At 34.3% G+C, this 21,142-nt stretch overlaps 1 protein-coding gene and 1 long non-coding RNA gene across 6 annotated transcripts in view; one reads left to right on the top strand and one right to left on the bottom strand.

Annotated features, from left to right (window-relative positions):
* The window catches only part of TMX3 (thioredoxin related transmembrane protein 3), a 44,309-nt gene that overhangs the window by 12,691 nt on the left and 10,476 nt on the right, over window positions 1–21,142 (bottom strand). For 3 of the 5 annotated variants that reach the window (XR_013373320.1, XM_077885585.1, XM_077885653.1), the window contains 6 exons: window positions 14,643–14,688; window positions 13,232–13,312; window positions 9,712–9,811; window positions 9,012–9,089; window positions 5,027–5,093; window positions 1,511–1,609 (listed from right to left, as the gene is read on the bottom strand). Coding sequence is in view for 4 of the 5 variants with exons in the window: in XM_077885585.1 (XP_077741711.1) it covers window positions 1,511–1,609; window positions 5,027–5,093; window positions 9,012–9,089; window positions 9,712–9,811; window positions 13,232–13,312; window positions 14,643–14,688 (471 nt within the window). In the remaining variant the exon portion in view is untranslated. Of the gene's footprint in view, window positions 1–1,510; window positions 1,610–1,779; window positions 2,851–5,026; window positions 5,094–9,011; window positions 9,090–9,711; window positions 9,812–13,231; window positions 13,313–14,642; window positions 14,689–21,142 lie in introns of those variants that run through there. The other 2 variants (XM_077885780.1, XM_077885739.1) reach the window with 2 other exon arrangements.
* LOC144306657 (uncharacterized) lies at window positions 330–20,920 on the top strand. The gene is made up of 4 exons (XR_013373772.1): window positions 330–487; window positions 5,823–5,879; window positions 20,272–20,339; window positions 20,798–20,920. It is a non-coding gene; the product is annotated as an uncharacterized LOC144306657 (long non-coding RNA).

Genomic DNA, 21,142 nt, shown 5'->3' with positions numbered 1-21,142 from the left:
CTATGAGAGAGTACTGTAGAGTAAACATAAGTAGCTTGAGGGGATCAGTAAAAGATTGTCCTAAGAAGTAGTATTTGGTCCGACTTTGATGAATGAAAATAAACTATACATTCCAGGTATAAAGGTGCACTGGCGCAAAGTGCACAGCCTTTTAAAGAAAACGGAGAAGTCAGTATGGCTGAAGATGGTAGAGTGAGGAGATGGGAGATTCAAGTGGGGGTCAGAAGACGCAGGGACCCTCCATCACCAGCACTTCTGAGAAAGAACATGACATGTCTGAAGCCACCCAGAGCCAGGATCTCTTGTGATTATGAGGTAAGCAGCCGGATGAGACAATGAGCAGAATCAGAGCCACAGCAGCACAATGGAACAAGGGCAATTATGTTGTACAAAAAGGGAGCATTCCATAGCCAACTTCTTTCCAAATTAATCTGGGAGAAGAAACTATTCGAGTAGAGCCAGAGCTGTCTACTTTAATTACTTCAAGGTAATGCTGTCTCCTATGATTACCAAACCGAAAGCAAAACTACTGAAACTACTGTATTCCTCCTCTGTTCCCCTTTTCCCTTTGCATCAGTCTGTAAAAATCCAAAAATAAACTCACAATCTTTGACGACAGTGTTCACACCGACTAATACTGAACTACCACACACCTCTCTCTATAGCAATAAGCAAAGATAGAAATGTCACCGGACACAGAACATGAAAAAGCAGGCTCAGGAGCCAGAACAAATATCCTAAGTTTGAAAATAACATGGGAACCTATTAGAGCATTTCTAATTTGTATTCTTAATCAGATTCAAAAGCAAGAAATCACAAAAACAGAACTCTATGCACACTACTTCTCATACAAAGAAAATGAAACTTGAGCAAAATTTTCCCATTTTTAAAATCTAAAACCGTATCTCCATCCCACTTATCATGAAGTTATGAATGAAAACAAATGTGACAATACCTATGATTTCTCCACTGAAATCATTATAAATTTACAAAACACCTCCTCTTAAAACTTACATGGTTAGGCCTCTTAGAATTTTGGTAGTTTGCATCTGAGACCCTATAGTTAGCTTTTGTTTTTGCATCTATAAATACACTTACTTTGCTCATCATTTTTGATCATATGCCAGTGGTGTGGTGCCCATGTTTTTGTCACAAGTAAAAGCAGCCTCAAACGTGGTGAGGAGTTGTATCCCAACTCCTATTACAAATTCAGCTCCTAATATAGCTTCTTGGTTATTTCTTCTCATTTCCTTATTATCTAGGCTCTGCTCTTCTTGTCACTTCAGTTCTAACTAGGAAATCTTTTCTAACTCATCTTTGTTTCCCATACAAATATTTGCTCTTTGTTAATATTAATGTCTATTCTTATGAAAAAGAACTGGCATTCAGGTCTTAAAAAGCAATAAAATTATGAAAGAGAGCTTAAGATTTCCCACAGAATCAGATTTAAGAAATCAATTAAGGAAAAATCATGCAGAGTGATGGAGAGTTGTATATATACGCTTGTTACCGGTATCTCCCAGTTCATATAAGAGGAAGCCATCCACAGTCAGGTAGTTCTGAAACCTCTCCCTGTTGATCCAAGATGACAGATCACCATCCTCGTATTCTTAAAAATTAAACAAAGCTAATAAGTTATATGCAAATAAGAGTTTAAAATGTTTATAATGTTCTAATCTAGCAATATGTATAAAATGCCTTGACACAATCATAGTCTTAAATTCATAAAATTAATTTTTAGAGATCTATTCTAAGGAAACAATGAGACGTACAAAAGGATTAATACACAAAGCAATTCTTTACTAGAACATCATTAAAAACAGCACAAGACAGATAAATAAAAATATAGGAAATAAGTGAAAGACCCTAGATAAGAAAAAATTTAAACAATTTTGGTACATAATGAGGAAGACTCATTTATAGATTCTTTTTAATTAATAATTAAGTGGTAAAGCAGGTTGCAAAACAATACTACAGCATGACTGTAGCTTTGAAAACACAAAGTATGAAAAAAAAACAAAAACTGACAGAATGATCAAATGAAGGAGAACATTCCTACCAAATGGCTATCCTGGGTTGACATTTATCCTTGAATGGTGGCAGTATCGTAACTTATTACAATTTTTTTGCTCTTCTCTATCTTATGACATTTCTTCCTCAGCTTAGAACCCTTTCTCATATGTAAAACTAACACATTTAAAGCCATTGTATTTTAGCCTTTTTCCAACATCAAATAATTCTCCTGCTAAGCAGATAAAAAACATGTGTAATATCAAGAGAAATATTATGTCCTGATTAGAAATATAATTCTGAAGTAACTGTGAACAATTATTATAACTGCATAAAAAAGAAGCTAATGTAAAAGGCTACCAATATGTTTGGTGGAAGACTGGATTTTAATGATTTCTTGGAAAATGTGCTTTTTCTGTCACTTGCATTGCTAAACAAAACATTTTCAAGTTACCAAACCTATAAAATAAGTGACATAATACAAATCTGAAAGTATTTATGGATTTGGACTTACAAATTAGAAAAATAAGCATAAAACTAGGAGTTGAGTACGGGGCCACAATCTCTATTCCAGGTCAAAAGCAAATGTTTTAAGATTGCACCAAGTGATATATCTGAAATACAGAAAATAAACTATCCTTCTAAGTCCCGACCCCAAAGCTTCTAAACTTCATGACAACAATTAAACATTAGAATAAACATTCAAGATAAATTCTGTGTGTTATCTGAAGACTTTGGGCAGGTTCTAAATACTAACTGCTGCATGTTAAAGAATGATGGTCCCTCACAAGAGCTACAGATACTTCACCCATCTTCTTGTGCACTCGAGGGAGGGCATATCTGAAATGTGGAGAGAAGAGGAGGTGCACTTTCTTAGCCATGATTAAAGAACATATTTAATCTAAACAGATATGATCAGGCTTGTTCCAAAAATAAAGTGGCTTTCTGAAGTGTTAATAAACTCATAGGAGAACTAGAAGAGGAGATCTGAAAGCAGACACTTGATTATACTATCAATTATTTTAACTTGGGGGAGAGAAAAAAACCTCTTTAATCCTTTCACTTGTAAAATAGTAAGAATACTGATCTCAAAAGCATGGTTTTAATGACAAAATAAGACAATATAAACTAAGTGCTTATCATTCAAGCAGTGTAGTAATCAAAGAGCAAATGGATAGAATCGGTGCAGATATGCACTATTTTCTTTCTCCTATTTTCATATATCCAAGTTCCTCTTCACTTCCTTTTCAAGCCCAATATCTAATACAATCAATAAGTATCCAGTGAGCAAATGAATGAACCTGTGATTTAATTATACATCATCTTATCTAACACTCTTAATTATCTCTTTCATAATCTCAGGACACTCATCTGCCTATCTACCCTTCCAGATTATGGCAAGGATAAAATGAAAATATCACGTACATAATTAGTACCTGCTGCATAAAATATAACAAATAGTAGTTGTTCCACTACAGCAAAAATTAAATTCACATTTATTTAAAAATAATGAAAAGAGGAGATTTTAGAAATGCTGTCTTCATGATTGTTAAAATAATTAAAATATTCATTTTACTAAAAAAAAATCAGAATATTCCTTTTATTAGATATTCTATTCATTGGAATTATTTATGTAATCCAAAGTTTACAGCTCTCAAGTAGTTCTAGTTTCTTTTCTGTTATAAAATAACATTCTACAATTTTTCTGTAATGAATACAATATTCCATATCTGTACTCTCCAACATAGTAACAAAAAGCCACACAAGGGCATTGAGTATTTCAAAGGCAACTAGCAGAAATAAACTGAAGTGTCTAGTTTATTAAACCATAACTTAGAAAGTTACAAAGAAGGTTATTAGGCATAACTTTGCATTCACTTTTGCTTTTGGGTGGCTATATGGTATCTAATAGATGTTGAGTTTCACTGTTTCCCTTTGTATTTAAAATTTCTCTTCGAGCCCCTGTGACTTTGCTACACTGGCCTGAGGTACCTCATTGCACAGTTTGGGGATTGTGGAAGTAGGTATTTGATGATGCCAAGAAATTTTTGTGAATTTTATTAAGTATTATAATAGCAGGTAGTTATTTTATTGAAAAAAAAAAAAAAAGACATCTTTTAAAAGATGCATAATGAAGCACCTGGTGATGAAAAACCTCTGGGGTTTGCTTTAACATACTTCAACAAACAAAAAAATTGTTGAAGAAAATATGATAAGATCTTGGTAATTGTCTAAACCCGGATGATGGGTACATACATAGGATTTTACTATTCTAGCCATCTCTTTATTTTTATTTTTTTAAAAGATTTTATTTATTTAGTTGAGACAGAGAGCTACAGAGAGAGAGCATGAGCAGGGGGAGAGGCAGAGGGAGAAACAGACTCCCCACTGAGCAGGGAGCTGACAATTCCAGACTTCAATCCAGGACCCAGAGATCATGACCTGAGCTCAAGGCAGATACTTTAACTCACTAAGCCACCCAGGTGTCCCAGCAGTCTCCTTATTATGATGTATGTTTGGCATAACAAATGTAGACCAAGTATTTAATATTTAACTTCATTGAAGAAATGCTGACTAGCTGGTGAGTGGTTAGGGGGAGAGGGAAGGAAGAAAGAGGGAGAGATGAGGCTAGGAAAGAATATAACCCCCAAGGGGCCTTGCCACTACTGAAGGAGTTTTATTTCTTTACCTTTTTGTGAGTCTAAGATGTTAGATCCCTTTTTTTATATGAATAGTTTTGAATGTTTTAAAATAACAGCAATTGCATAGAGTTCATGTCTCAAAAGTCAAATGACCTGACCAACCCCCTCCAAAAAAATCATTGTAGGCAGAACCCAGAAAACACATTAGATGTTAAAACTAAAGTTGAAGGGGAAAAAAAAATCTGTCATTCAACTAATGGGAAAGGCAAAAAGTAGTTGCATCTACCAAATCTTTCATCAATACCTAAGTCCTATAATAGCCACAGTGTTTTAATTTTAACATGTTTTACATGAGTTACAACTTTGGAACTTACCATCATAAATAAAGTAAGTTTCATCTTTGAAAACAAGCACAGCTGGCATCTCCTTCAGTGTCACATACTGCAAAAATCAGATATGTAAATACTTTGTATCATTGAAAAAATTTTAATTGGTACTATGATTTCAAAAGTATTGAAAGATGCCAGAAAAAAAACCACAGAACGAAACCATTATAGTTAAAAAGAGCACAGGCGATCCAACCTCATCCAAGGACAGGTTTATCTCTTTATACATCTCCTGGCCCAGTGCTGTTTGTTAGTGTGAAAACCACAGAATATTCTTAGAGTTGGTAACAGACCCAAAGATATCAAAGAAGTTTAGTAGGAGACACACTTTGAGGTGGCTAAGGAGCAGTGGCTAAGGTAACAATCAGCACTGGGTAGGTTTGAGTCCTTCCTCAACATTCCTGGGCTCTGTGGCATGGACTCCATTGCTATCCTGGGGAGTGGGCTTCATTCTCTGTGAATCAAGGAAACAGAGTCTCCACCTCACCACAGAGTTAGGGAAGTTAGATCCACTAACATACGTGAGAGCAAGTTTAAAATGTAAATTGGCTTTAAAATGGGAATTTGTAATGGCAATTAATAATATATTATTTCAGAAGGTACCTGCTTCTTATACCTGTGCTGTAATTATTTAAAAATACTAAAATTATAAAGAAATCAGTTTCCATACAGAAGAGATATAATTGGGTGAGCCATATAGAATTATTACATGATGTGGTAATAAATGAAAAGTAACAACAAATAACCAACTGATAGCTAATAAAATAAAAATAACTGCCAACAGGATAAAAATAAAGATGGCTGTCCTTGAAGTATGGAGAAGATGGGAGGCATACTTCAGGTAATTAATATACAATGATCTCTTACATGACTACTAAAAAATGGTACAGCATCACAAAAATAACTATTTGAAAGTCAGCAGTAAAGCTTTTAGGTAAGGTTCTATCATCAAGTAAGTCTCTCCTCATCTGCTCTTGGCAACTCATTCACAAAGGTGCCCTGGAAGTATTTTAGAGCATCCAGCATGCCTCTCTTTCAATGCTGGAGTTGGCCACATCATAACATTACTACAGAGATGGAATCTTGCAGCTATTAATTTCCACATATTCTGAATCCCTCTTTCTCTTGCTTTCTGTTCCTTAAACTTACTATCTTATATTACAGTTGTTTGCAGGCTGTTTTTCTCCATTCACCTCTAAATATCTTGAAGTCAGAAATTATGTCAATTCATCTTTATATCTCCTTAACATACTTACAAGGGCTTTCATAAACACTAGCTGTAAAGCTAAGGAAGCTTTGCATGACCAAACATTAAAATTAAAAATATGGGTGGGGGGGGATATAAAATCATGGGTTTTGTCCTTATTTGAAAATTCTCCATGGGAGTAAAAATCCTCATATTACCCCGAAAGAACACGGACTCCCCCTTAGCAGACTTTTACAACCATATACACAGAACTATAAAAGAGATGACAAATATTGAGATTTGCAAGAATAACTAAGGAACGTTTGAGGAAACTAGTAGAGAGGTCAATAATAAAAAACAACACATAATAAGCAAAAGTGTGCCCACATAGCAGATACTGTTTATGCTCTTCCACACAGATGTTCCAGGCCCTAGAATTCTGATCTAAGACATGTGTCACTACTCGAGGACTGGGGTGAGTGTCAGATGGTGTCAGGGTCCAGGACGCAGGTGCCCTCTGGTGCACTCCCAGTAAACTGCTGGGACAGCTTCACAGGAGAGGGTACAGTGTACATTCTCACCTCTCATACTAACATTGGGTTTTGGAGAAGAGAATGGACTAAACGGCCTGGGCCTAGAACTAGATTCCATCCATTCTAGACCTTCACATCACACTGAGAGATCTTAAGACATTTTAGAATAGAGCTTCATAACCTTTTGAGGCATCTATTTGAGAATCTAATGGCAAATATAGCTCTCCTCCCACCCTATCTTCTCTTCCCCTTCAAAAGAAATGCATACACATAAAATACTGCAAATAACTTATGAGACCAAACTAAGTAAACCTAAAAATGAGTTTAAGCTGACCAGATCTGTCTGAAGTTTTCCCAAGGAACTGAAAATCATTTCAGAATACATTTATAAGATAAACATTTATGAAAAAAAAAAGATAAACATTTATGTACACATTGCAAGAAGCACTACACATATATATTCTAGGTGATTCTGCAATCTTCTTAAAAATATTTAAATATTAAAAAATGTCAAAAATTAATCAAATGTGTAATATGAAATAACTTTGTGGGAAAACACTGTTTTGATTTTTTGTAACCTATACTGATTAAAAAGAAAAAGCTTCCCTTGACAATTAATTTCATGTTTCCTGTCAGCTATTGCAATTTCTCAGGTTCCTTTCTCAGGAAAAGAGAAGTCTATACCTGTAACTTACAATTTCTTACCTGCATTCTCTCAAATGACACCAATGAGGCACCTGTACTTCTTGTAAAACCACCAATAACCTCCATGTGTACAAGTATCATAGTTACTTTCTTCAACTCATCTCGATCACTTTCCAAGTATCTTGTACAACTGATCCTCTTTTTAAAAGTATTTATCTTGGCTTTCCACCTATCTTGTTTTCCTCCTCTCCAGCTATTTTCCTCTTACTTTCCTTTGCAATCTTTAGGTCGTGGGCCCATTTATTTGCTTAAAAATTTGCATCCCATGTCTTAGAAGTTTATAGAGCCTTAACGCCAGACCACTATATCCAGCTGTGAATTTGATGCTTGTATCTGGATGTCTAACTAATATGCTGAACAGGCTAAAATGACCAATTCAAAGCTCTTGATCATTCCCGCATTCCCAAACTCATTTCTTCTGCAGTATTCCCAAGCTCATAGATTAACATTACCAATTACCCAGTTGTTAAAACCAAACACCAAAGAGTCACCCTTGGTTCTTCCCTGCTCCTCCGGGTCAGCAAGCTCAAACAATTCCATCTCTAAAAAACAACAATGCTTTCACTTTTCCCCCCATCCCTTTACAAACCTCCAAGCTCAAACTCTGCAGATTACTTCAAGAGTTCAACTGATCTCTCTGGATCTATTCTTCTCCCTAACCAATTCATTCTGTTCTCAGCAGAGAAATGTCCTTAAGATGAATGTCGGATCAAACCCTTCACTAACTTCAACCCATCACATGCATGGTCATGACCTGCAAGGTCTTCACTGGTCTCTGCCTACTTCCTATCTATCTCCTTTCTCAAGCCACATCGGCCTACTACCTATTTCTCAAATATGCCAGCAGTGTTCTTATCTGTTCCCTGTTTCTAGTTTATTCTGGGCACAGATCTTTGCATGGCTCCTTCACATCATATATATCCCAAATCAAATATTTTCTTCCCAGACAGACATTTCCTGATCAACCAATCCAAAGAAGTCACCTACTCTCATGCCCCTGCTATCACAATGCTCCTTTACTTCTTTTTTCATGGCAGTTGTATCCTGTTTACATATCTGTTTACTGAAAAATACTATCCCAGTCCAAGGACCCAAAAGATGTAACCTGCAACACTAACATTTAGTACACTTCCTCTACCCATGAGAATGTAAGCTCCACCCTATCAGGACCCTGAAAGATCCTACTTGTCATCAACTATTCAGGACTTAATACAGGGCATGGCACATGATGAGATAAGCAGCATCTATAAATTAAGAGATATAAATACATTAACCATTCCATTACTTATAAACCAATTTAATAGTTTGAGTTCGCACTTACTACCACTGTTATTTTAAAAAGAATAAAAATCAACATAATAAACGTAATTACTAAATGCTATGAATCCAGTGGTATTTGCTTATTAACAATAAGCAATCTGGGTGCCAGAAGTAGAGATAACATGTTTACTGTTTCTACACATATGACAGTAAATAAATCTGATAAATATAATCAAGTAATAACTTAAAAAGTGGAATTAAGTCATTAAAATCCAATTTTAAACATTACCTCAGGAACCACTTCTTCTGAGGCAGAAAAGAAGTATGTATATACAATTAATTCTGAAGCAGCATCTATGTATTTCTCCTGTGAAGTTACAAATAGAAAAGAGGTGACTTTTAAACATTAAAATCAGAATTCATTCCTCATTAAACATTCAGAGAAAGTAGTATCATCCTCAGCAATATCATACCAATTTGATGCCATAAGCATTTTTAACGTGAAAAGATGATGGAATATAAGCAGCAAATGAAATATATGGTTTCTAAAGCAAAAAGACTACTGATACTTAATATTTTGACAGTCCTCTAAATAAAGTATAATAGAAGCTCAATTCATATTAATTTAATTTGATAGTTACGGGAAGATGCACATATATAAACACACGCATGCAAAATGATCTTCAAAAAGTTTACATTCAGACTGCACTCCATAGCCACAAAGAGCCAAAAATGCTAAAAAGTAAGCACAATCTGAATAACCCAGTCAGTAACAAAAGAAATACTAAAGCAAGCATCATCTGTTTTATGAAGGCAAACACAATAGAGGGCAAATAAGAAAGTGTTTTTGTTAGAAAAATGCTTAGATTGAACTAAAATATTTCCAATAAGAGTGAAATAATTGAGTTTGGATCAAGTTTTGGGAATAGAGAAAACTAAATTACAATACATTTGTATTTGTGAATTTAAAAAATAAACTCATTTGATACCTTCAACGGTGACTCTCCACCAATGTAAACAAAAAATACACGATGTCTCTTTTGCACATGTTCAAACATTTGCTGACTTGGAAGCGGCCGAATTAGAGCCCTGTTTGAAAACAAAACAAACAAAAAACAAATCTGCACTTGAACATAAGACAGTATATAATTTACATCTGAAGTTACAAAGTTTTAATGTTGTATTAACTGCATTTTAAGTCATCACCCAATCTACATATATCTAATAAAAACTTTAGCCCATGACCACTACTGTACTCACATAATGAAAATAAAGTACCAATTTAAGCTATCAATTAAAAACAAATTAAGTTTAAAATACAACCCTTTAAAGAATACCATCTTAGTCAATATTTTGACAGGCAAGACAGACCTATAATCCATTTAGAGTCCTTAGCTAAAAACAAAATGATCCACAAGAGAATTCTTTTTTCCCTTTCATAAGATCATGTACAGTAACACACTGGAGTCCTATCTCAGAAAATTATAATTATACTATGTTAAGATTTATGGCCATTTAAATACTAGTTTTATAATACCCTATAGAGGTTAAAATCTAAATGTTTCACAAGTATATTATTCTTTTCAGAAAAAATAAAATTGAAAATGATAATCATAATAGCACATAAGCACCTCAAAACTCTATAGTTTTACTATACAAGATATTTCAAAGCCAAGTACAATGAAGAAATAAATACATCAAGGTTTTTACAAAACATCACTTGCAAAATATTATTAAAAAACTAAAAAAGAGGCATGGTCCATATGATCAGATTTTTTATTCCACTAAATTTGCAAAAGAGTAAACACAGAGTTTGCAAAGGCAAACACATTTTCAAAATGCACAATTCCTTAGACGCATTGCATCACTCCACTCTGGCCTCTATTTTCATACTTCAGTAATTAACTACTAAGTGATGCAACCCCAGAACGGAGTCATGAAATTTCATTTGCAACAGAGTCTTCCCTAGTTACATCAGGAGAAGGCCATCATAAGCTTAAAATAAAACTCATTAAAAATTTCCAAAAATGAAGACTAATCTAATCACAGGGAATAAAGTACATCCCACCAGCAATTCCCTCATATAATATAAAGTCATCTCAAAATTTATATTCAGAAAGCAAATAAAATGAAATATGTAATTGATGAGAAAATACAGTGATAATTATATAGTAAGTTTTGCAAACTTGAATAAAGATCTTTCCTAATTCTGTGCCTTTTCTCAAATAATTTAAGCCATACAATGTCAGGCCACTCAACAAATCCATCCTGATATTTCAATTCACTTTAAAGCTATTTAAAGTATCAATGTATCCCATTCAAACTCAGAAGAAAGTACTTATACTTTCAAAGTTAATATAGTTTAACCTACTTTGATGAATGGTCTATCTATTTATCTATTTAAAGATTTTATTTATTTATTCATGAGAGACATGGAGAGAAGCAGAGACACAGGCAGAGGGAGAAGCCAGGCTCCCTCCAGGGAGCTTGATGCAAGACTCGATCCCAGGACCCGGGATCATGACCTGAGCCAAAGGCAGACACTCAACCACTAAACCACCCAGGTGCCCCGAATGTTCTCTTTAATAAGTTCCACATAATTGCACTAAATAAATTATAAGCACCAACTTTCTTTAGAGCCCCGCAAGATAGATGTAGATTAAAATACAAAATCATCACATTCAAACCAACAGGAAATGCTTATAGATTTCTTAGCAGTAAAAACTCAAGAGATCAGTAACTCAAATAAGTATGTGGGTTCTAATTATGTCACATTTTAAGCAAAATGTGTAGTAATATCTCACAGATGGCATAAAGCAGCATGTGACAGATCAGGGAAAGTACTTTAGGTGTATCCAAAAAGAATTTTCCAATATCACAGGCCAGGGATTAAAGCCCAAGTCTATTCAGAACAATAATATTGTGGGGTTTCTTTTAAAAACTCCGAAATTAAGTAACAAGAAAAATAAGTTGATATAAATGAAGCGGTATAAAAACAAATTTGTAGTAAAATAAAAATTACAATTCATAAAAGGTTGTTAGAAGTAATCAAATTCTGAAAATGCATTAAAAAACCCACTAGGGGGGATCCCTGGGTGGCTTAGTGGTTTGGCACCTGCCTTTGGCCTAGGGCGAGGTCCTGGGTTCCCAGGATCGGGTCACGTGTCAGGCTCCCTGTGTGGAGCCTGCTTCTCCCTCTGCCTCTCTTTCTCTCGGTCTTTCAGGAATAAATGAATAAAATATTTTTTAAAAAATCCACTGGGAGGAGCACCTGGTTGGCTCAGTTGATTGTCTGCTATGGGCTCAGGTCATGATCCCAGGGTCCTGGGATTGAGCCTGGCACGGGCTCTTTGTTCCAAAGGGAGTCTGCTTCTCCCTCTCCCTCTGCTGCATCCCCCCCGCTTGTGATCTTTCACTTTCTCTGTCAAATAAAAAAATAAAATCTTTCAAAAAATAAAAATAAATAAGAAAACTGGGGAAAATTTTTTTCTACGTATGAAATGAATTTAATGTGAGATTAACAAATATATAATACAAGTCACAGTTCCTTTTGTTTCCTCTTTCGGTATGCTACATATGCCTACCTTTTGTCATAAATGAACAAATGTCATTTACGTTAAACCTAAAAACATACGGGTTCAAATATGGTCTTTTAAAATACTTTTAGCTTTATTTTTATTTAATTAAGTAACTTTTTAAAGAGAGAGAAAGAGTGCACACATGGTGGGGAGGGGCTTAGGGAGGGAGAAAGAATCTTAAACAAGCTCCATGCTCAGCACAGCAACCACCATGGGGCTCAATTTCAGGATCCCAAGATCATGACCTGAGCCAAAATCAAGAGTTGGATGCTTAACCGACTGTGCCACCCAGGTGCTCCAAAACTGCATTTAATTTTAAAGTACTAGTATCTTTTTAAAAAAATATTTTTATTTACATTCAATTTAGTTAATATATAGTGTATTATTAATTTCAGGGGTAGTATTTAGAGATTCATCAGTTGTATATCACACCCAGTGCTCATTACTTCACGTGCCCTCCTTAATGCCCATCCCCCAGTTACTCCATTCCCAACCCCTCTTCCCTCCAGAGACCCTCAGTTTGTTTCCTAGAGTTAAAAATCTATTATGGTTTGTCTCTCTCTCTGATTTCATCTCATTTTATTTTTTCTTCCCACCCTTATGTTCATGTTTTGTTTCTTATATTCCACATATCAGTGAAATCATATGATATTTGTCTTTCTCTGATTGATTTCTTTCACTTAACATAGTACCATCCACATTATTCCAAATACAAGATTTCATTCTTTTTTGATGGCTATGCAATAGAATATTGCTCATATATATATCTGTATATATGTATGCAATAGAATATATATATATATCCCATCTCTTCTTTATACATTCACCTGTTAATGGACATTTGGGCTGCTTCCATATTGTGGCTATTGTGGACATTGCTTCTGTGAAATGTAACCATATAGCAAAAAAGCCTTTCCTAATAAAAACTTACCCAGACACTCTGTGAGCAAACTCAATAATATCATCTTTAGTTCGTGGTCCTCTATAATTATATGCCAAGTCCCCCTTTAATCTTAAAAAGAAAAAAAAGGATAAAAGCTTAGATTATTTCAACTTAATAGTTGAAATAGTCTTAATAGTTAATGCTAATCACTATTGTTACATAAATTATAGTATGTAAAATAGTAAATGCAGAGTTGAGAAGTAGCATAACCATGTAAAATATAGTAGGCAACTGGCTTCAGGGGACCAACAACTTAGAATATAAAGAAAAAGGTTGTATTTTATTAAAACTACATGAAAATAGTTTATTGTGTATCTGATAGCTGCATTGTGTCTATACCTCCTGAAAAGTGTACGCATTCATGGTCAAGAGCTTGTCAAAGCACTGTATTTCTTACTATCTTCTCTAGTAAAAAAAAAATGATAGAGAATTAATAGTATTTTGGCATTAAGAAAACAAATTTTAAGCAACACAACATCATAGGAACTTGAAATAGGCACCAAGATTACACAGTAGAACAATGCATAAAACACTTATTCTAGAAAATTAAGATAATTTTTCAAAAGTCTGTCAATGATGTGTCTAAATGAGATTTTTAAAAAATGTGAAAGTACAATAGACCATCTATGATTAAACAAAAAGAACAGAAAGGATATTCTACTTAACACAAGTAAAAGAGGCTGAGCAACATTTTTTAAAGCTAGGGGAAGGGGGAAGTCAACACAAAACCCAAGAAATTAAAAATTAAGAATAGTCAAATTTTGAGATTTGAGATTTTAAAACACCGAAATAAAGCTTACTTTATTATAAAAATAAGTTTTAAAATAATTCAACTTGCACATTACCAAAATAAGAATGAAACTCAAGAAATAAACTCAATAAAATGATTATAAGATAAATCATTTAGAATTAGCATACCATTTCTCCCAATTTACATACACTTTATATTAGACTTTGTCAACACTTACAGATTAGAATTAAATCCATCAATTTGATTCTCTTTCTTTCCTCTCTAATGAATTAAGTCTATTTCAATTATAGAAAAGTAAAACTTTGCTAGGAAACAGGATTCAGGTGATACAGCAGAATACACTCTTGAGCTCCTCAAGGGTAAAAGGGCTTCCATACTTTACAGCTGTACATCTTGTGTGCACGATGCCTGCCACGGTAAGCACTCAGAGCGCATTCGGTGAATTAGTCGTAAACAACACACTCACTTAAATACACAGAAAAGCAGGAAGATGCAGTCCCTCTCTCTTTGATCACATGCTGTACCTAGAAAGAATTGCTAAACCCAAATTTTCAATCCTTCAAGGAAGCTACCAGAAATTAATGTAATAAAACGTAAGTAGAGTGAACTAATAAAAATACACATATAAACATACAACACTCAACTTACAGCTTAATTGTTGGATAACCTCGAACTCCAAACTCTGAAGCAATGCCTTGATAAGAAAAAGAATAAATAATTCTAAATTTTTTTTAAATGAGAAACTAGGTAGTAAACGAGCCTTTTACTTAAAAAAATATATAGATTTATACAAACCCATAAAAACGTCTTGCTTTTAAGTCTTAAAGAAGAATATAAATTCACACCCAAAAAAGGAAAAAACATGATATTCTCATAAAAAACAATTTCTTAATAATACAACTTATGTCTAGCACAAAACACTATGACAAATTAAGAAATTAATGCCAAAAGAATAGTTAATATTTTATCTCTAAAGTCTTTATTTTAAAAGATAAATATATATAGATGTGTGTATATATATATTTAATGTGTGTATATATATTTAATGTATATATATATACATACACAAACACACACAAAGTCTCACTTGTCATTTGATTTCATTTTCCAGAACAAATTTTTCTAGGTCTCACTGGTTCCTTGCAAAAATAAATAACATAAAAAAACAACAAAAAAATCAAAGCTCATCATCCTTTTCTTTAGTGTTTTCTGAGTCTTGAAAGAACTGCACTGTATTTTAATTTTAAAAAGATAAACTGTATTTGCAAAATTACTTAATTTCTGCCATCAACACATGATCTAAAAGCAACCTTATTTGTTTTAGAAGTTTCTGCTTTTGTAATAACCTAGAATAATTCTAGTTATTTTTGAAGATTATTCTGAAGTCCTCACATTAATTAAAATGAGATATGGCATCTTTTTTGAGGGAAAAAGAAACAAAAATAATCAAATAGAGAATTAGAACTTTAAGAGGTATAGAAATCACTACTGCAAATTAGTATCTGTAACTACAGATTCAAAGCAACCAGGACAGCAAAGAAATGAACTGCATCAGGTAAGAGGTGATATACAATATACTTATACATATACCAGTTTAAGTAAAATATAATGTCTTTATTCATATGATCTCTCTGTTAATTTTACTTATTTCAAGGACATTTTACCATGGTTGGGTATAAGGACACTACTATATGTGGGATCTGGTTCACCAATCACTTTAGTAAACATTACTCTGGTTTCTTAGCACTGCCCAATACACAAGAATAATGACTAAGTAAATTTGTGGCAAAATAATAGTCAAAATCTCTCAGCCTTCCTTCGTCCCCAACAGTTTCTACCTTAAACATATGGAGAAAGGTGACTAGAAGGTTGCAGTGATCAACACTGGTTTTTATTAGAAGCAACACAAACAGTAGAGGTAACAAAAATAACTCAGTCCTGAAGATATAGGTCTTTTAAAAAAAATAGATTTTGTTTATGAGAGACACAGAGGCAGAGACATAGAGGGAGAAGCAGGTTCCCTGTGGGGACCCCCGATGCGAGATTTGATCCCAGGACCCCAGGATCATGACCTGAGTCACAGGCAGATGCTCAACCATGAGCCACTCAGGCATCCCTGAAGACATAGGTCTTGCTTCTGAATAGGTATGTGAACTTAAACCAATTACAGAATTTATTTTGCCCATCTCTAATGTAGGATTTAATTCTGTCAGAGTCTAACTAAAGACTGGTTATTGAGACTGACTTCTAAGTAAAAAAATAAGAATGATTTGGGGGAGGATTATGTGAGTAAAATATGTTAATGCCCCCCCTTCCCAAATGAAGAAGGCAGGAAAATATTAGCCCTTAATTACTTTCAATTAAGACTAATATAATTGATGGGGGGGAGGGTATCCCGCTATCAATTCTTTGTTTATTGTAAAGCTTATTTATAAACAAACCAAATAAAATACGCAATGAGAAAATACAAAACTTGTTTTGTGATTCTCAAAACAAGTTTTAGAGAGAAAATCCCAGCTCCACGTTTAATACCATCACACTTCATTTCCCTGGCCTCAACTTATTTGTAAGATGGAAATGTATAACTAACCCACTCTCTAGTACCTTGACTCTTTGAGCATTAAATTTAATTTCTGATAGAATTTCAATTGATGGTCACTCCTAAAACCTTAAACTTAGGTTTCCCCATGAAAACAATTGTAAAGGGATGCCTGGGTGGTTCAGTGGCTGAAAATCTGCCTTTGGCTCAGGATGTGATCCAAGGGTCCTGGAATCAAGTCCTGCATCAGGCTCCCCACAAGGAGCCTGTTTCTCCCTTTGCCTGTCCCTCTGCCCGTCTCATCAATAAATAAAATCTTAAAAGAAAACCCTGTATAATAATAATAATAATAATAATAATAATAATAACAACAGTAATAATAATATAAAAAGCACACAAGCAAAGCACGGGTTATAGACTTAAAATGATGTAGGCTAGGATTCTAACATCTCATTTACCATGCAAGCAGTTCTTTCCCTTCTGAGGACAGTACTCACCTTGCTCAGTTTATGGGTGGGATTTAAATGAGAAAACATGTGGAAAAGAATCTAAGAGAAAGCCTGGCACACAGAGATCCTCAAATGCAAAGTCCGTTTCCTATTTCTGTTCCAAATCTCACTGTTAGGTAATTATCTGCTGACACATCAGTGTGCAGATAATAAGAACTATCACATGTAAAATATAACTGACTTTAGCAGACCTTCAACTACACCTTGAGACAATTTTGTGAGCAGGAGAAAGGTGCTGATGTTACTTTTCAGGTAAAGACACTAATACTTCAGAAGATCTGGTAATGTGTTTGAGGTAGCAGGACTACGAATAAAGCTCAAGTCTGAGTTTAACTTTTTGTTCTTTATTTTTTCATATTAAACAACAACGGTTTGCAGAGAAACCTGAGATCAATTCCTTCATAAATTCAAGAATCCATTTGTAACATGAATAACTTCTCTGAAATTCTGTAATTTTAAATGCTCAAAAAATGAACTTAAACATGAAGCTCCCTACTTCCTTCCTGTTTTCTCTTTGAAATGATAACAACCTGATGTTAAAGCTAGGCTTGGATATGAATTGTGGTGATCTCAAATTCTGGTCCTAATTCTGCCTCTAAGTTTGGTGTTTGAAATCACTGTCATTTAACTACCTGCTATTATTTCATCTACACAACAGGCTGGGGGAAGAAGGGAGCAGCTGGACTTGACATTATGTCAAGTCCTTTTTCAGCTCAAGATTCTACCTTTCTTAGTATTTCTGGAGTGTTACTATGTGTCTAACACAAAAAGGAGAAAAAATACAGCAGTTGTCCTCAACTGGGGGAGATTATGTCTCCAGGAGACTCTGGGTGATGTCTAGAGACACTTCTCGTTGCCATCACTTAGGAGGACACTAGGGGGATGAGAAGATGATCAGAGATGTTGCCAAATATTCTAAAATGCACAGCAACCCTTCCCCTAAACAGAATTATCTGGCCAAAGTATCCTTCGTGCTCAGACTGAGCAACTCTGAAACATAGTCACTGACCAAAAAGGGCTTCTAATTTAGAAAAAAGGTAAAACTAACTTGCCAATATAATCTGTGAGCAAGAAATCAGAATATTATTGGCCAAATGTCATTCCAAGTTCACACATCACTGAGAAGTAAATTATGACCTTTAACATAAAAAATGATTATCACACTTATGTTGAGGAATAAACAGAATTTTAGTGGTTCCATATAGAAATCAGTACACCATTACAGGTGGTATCACACCATATTTTAACTTGCAAAAGAGAAACAATTCTGGTACTTGATTTTGGAAGGGAGATGTACAGAACGAGAAGCTAAAATACGTATCTTTACAGTTTTTTTTTTTAATGTTAATTATAGCATTATTAGTTAAAACCATGCATCAAAAAAAAAAAAAAAAAAAAAAAAAACCATGCATCAAGAAAATTTTGATATAATTCCAAACACACAGGCCAGGGTAATCCATGATAGTTCAAATTTCTCTAGTTCAAGAATTCTATACCCAGAGATTTGCTGGACTGAATATGATGGCACGTGCTTCCAATCTCTGCACTTACATGATTGAGAAATAAGCTACTCTCAGAGATTTTCTATACTTGATCACTGAATAATCCTAACCCACCTCAAGCCCAGTCCTATCAGTAACTATTCATCAGAATAATACTTCACTCTATGGTTCTCCAATTTAGATGTGCAGCAGAATTACCTGAAGTCCACGCTAAAAATATAGATTCTCATGACCCAGTCTCAAAGACTTTCATTGGGTAGGGCTGGTGTGCGTCTTCAGAGTCTAAATTTACATTGAACAGCCCAGGTAATCCTAATGCAGGTGGTCTGCAGACTAAATGCTGAGATACACTAATGCTGTAAATGCCTGAAAAGTGACCTATGGAGATGGATGAAATACATATGAAACAGACACAGAAAAATGTTGACAGTGAGTTTAAAAAAAAATCAATTTCTTTACCTGTTTCTACTAAAATTCCTGTAATGGAGCTTCCTTGAGGTATTTAAGTACACTTACAGAATTATATGTCTAAAATCTATGTGTCATCTCTAGACAGTAGTTTTCAAATACACTTTTTTAAATACTAGTAAGATAATACTCTTTCTCCATAACACATAAAATATCTCCTTGATTCTATAATTAAAATAGAAAATGCATCTATGGCAGACATCAAACACTAAGTAACATAACAATTGACTTATGTCTATTGGTTATTGTTGTCTCTCTCTTCTAGAATATAATTTCCATGAGAGTAGAAATTGTTGTCTGTATTGGTGACTGATGTATCATAGCTGCCTAGAATGTGCCTGGTTCATTCTGGCATATAGTAAGGGCTCATTAAATACCCATTGAGTGAATACTGACTGTACAAATTTTTGACAAAAGAATGACTTTTCAATAGGCTATGTCTGTATGATGCAAGTAGTCCAAAAGATTTACAAGCAAGCATTACCAGGTGGCTTGGGAAAAGGGGTGGCGGGTTTAGTGCTACACATCCAATGCATAAAGGATATAAAGTATAGAACACCCATCACAATACTTGGGAGAGGATCATTCTCATATATACCAGCTCCCCTATCCCTTTTCCCAAAGCTAGATGGTTTGCTTGAGAAAATGTGCTCTGTGTGGGCTATACAGGTTTCTTCCTCCTCTTAATACAATATAATATATAACACAATGCTGAGAGAACAAATCTATAACAACCACATATGGGAGGCAAAAATTAAACCTTTTAATAGATTATGAATAATGGGATGAAAAATAGTCCCATCATGAAGTATCTAAAAAACTACAAACCATATATGAAGTCTTAATGCCTATAAGAACGTTGTATTTTAATCTGAGCATTTAAAACATTTTCTTTTCTAAGCTACTCAGAAAGAAGTCTTAGATATTTTTTCCCTAAACATAGTGTCACTTAATAGTGACATACATGGGTACTTACTACATACTGAATAGTAAGCTAATAAATTAGATACTATAAAAATAACTGACTTACTGTAAATAGTTATTGTCATTGTAGCATCACATGAGTAGTTCATCATTAAGGTTTTTACTGATTTATTGGTACTAATTTTTTCATTGATTATTTGTCATCATGTACCCACACCCCTTTACACATTATTTTACTTTATGACTCCACTAAATGATTCAAATAATCACAAGAATTTGTCACGTTTGAGACTTTATTGTACTTGTTGGTTTATTCATGTTTTTCCTTCTATTAGACTAAGCACTTCCTGGACAAGAAGGATTTGTTTTGGTCTTCCTTTGATCTCTAGAGACTAACAGAGAAGTGAGTAAACACGCTGAGTAAATACAACTGACTATGCGAATGAATGTATGTACACGCAGGTAGAATCAACAAGACTGACACAAGATTGCCTAGACACAGAACTTATTTTCAGGAGCAACAGTTCAAAGCAATAATTTCTCAAACATTCCTAAAAGCTTATTTCAAGAAATCAACCCAAGCATTATTCTCTGTCTGCAGTAATTCTTGCCATTACTCTGGTCTCTCAAACTTTCAATGACTCATTTGTTTGACTGTGATTCCAGCCCTCATATCTAACTGTTCTCTAGTTCCCTGTTCCCAAACTTCAGTAAACCAAAAATGCCATAAACTCACAAGAGCTACTAACATGGAAACACACAGAAAATTAATTACTCTTTTTATATAGCCAGGAGTAGTGTAGTTCAGTAACTACACTAAGAATCTTACACTGTTACTTCTGATTATTCTTTGTATTACAGAGCCAGTCTATCACATCTGTGATTTCATCCTTGAAGATGTCTGTAAGGATCAGTTTCCTCTTCACTGTCACTACGAAGTCTGGGCTCCTACACCAACATGCATACAAAAGTTGAGTTACATGATCTTCTTGTCTCTAACTGCTTTTCTTTTCTATCCTACATGTTGCTGCCAAAAACAATTTTATCAAGTCAACTATCTTCTCAAAAATGTACAATATCTCCTAATTGGCAACTGTAAAATCCAAAACTTTATGACACAAGGGACCCCTAAAATCTGGTCTTATACTTCATGTTATATGCACTAGCCATTGTGTGAGGGGTTTTGAATATGAAGTGTTAATACAA

The sequence above is a fragment of the Canis aureus genome, chromosome 1 (genome assembly GCF_053574225.1).
Source record: "Canis aureus isolate CA01 chromosome 1, VMU_Caureus_v.1.0, whole genome shotgun sequence".
Classification (NCBI taxonomy): domain Eukaryota; kingdom Metazoa; phylum Chordata; class Mammalia; order Carnivora; family Canidae; genus Canis; species Canis aureus.
The sequence above is the reverse complement of the archived record's forward strand: the minus strand, read 5'-3'. Positions and strand labels throughout refer to the sequence as shown.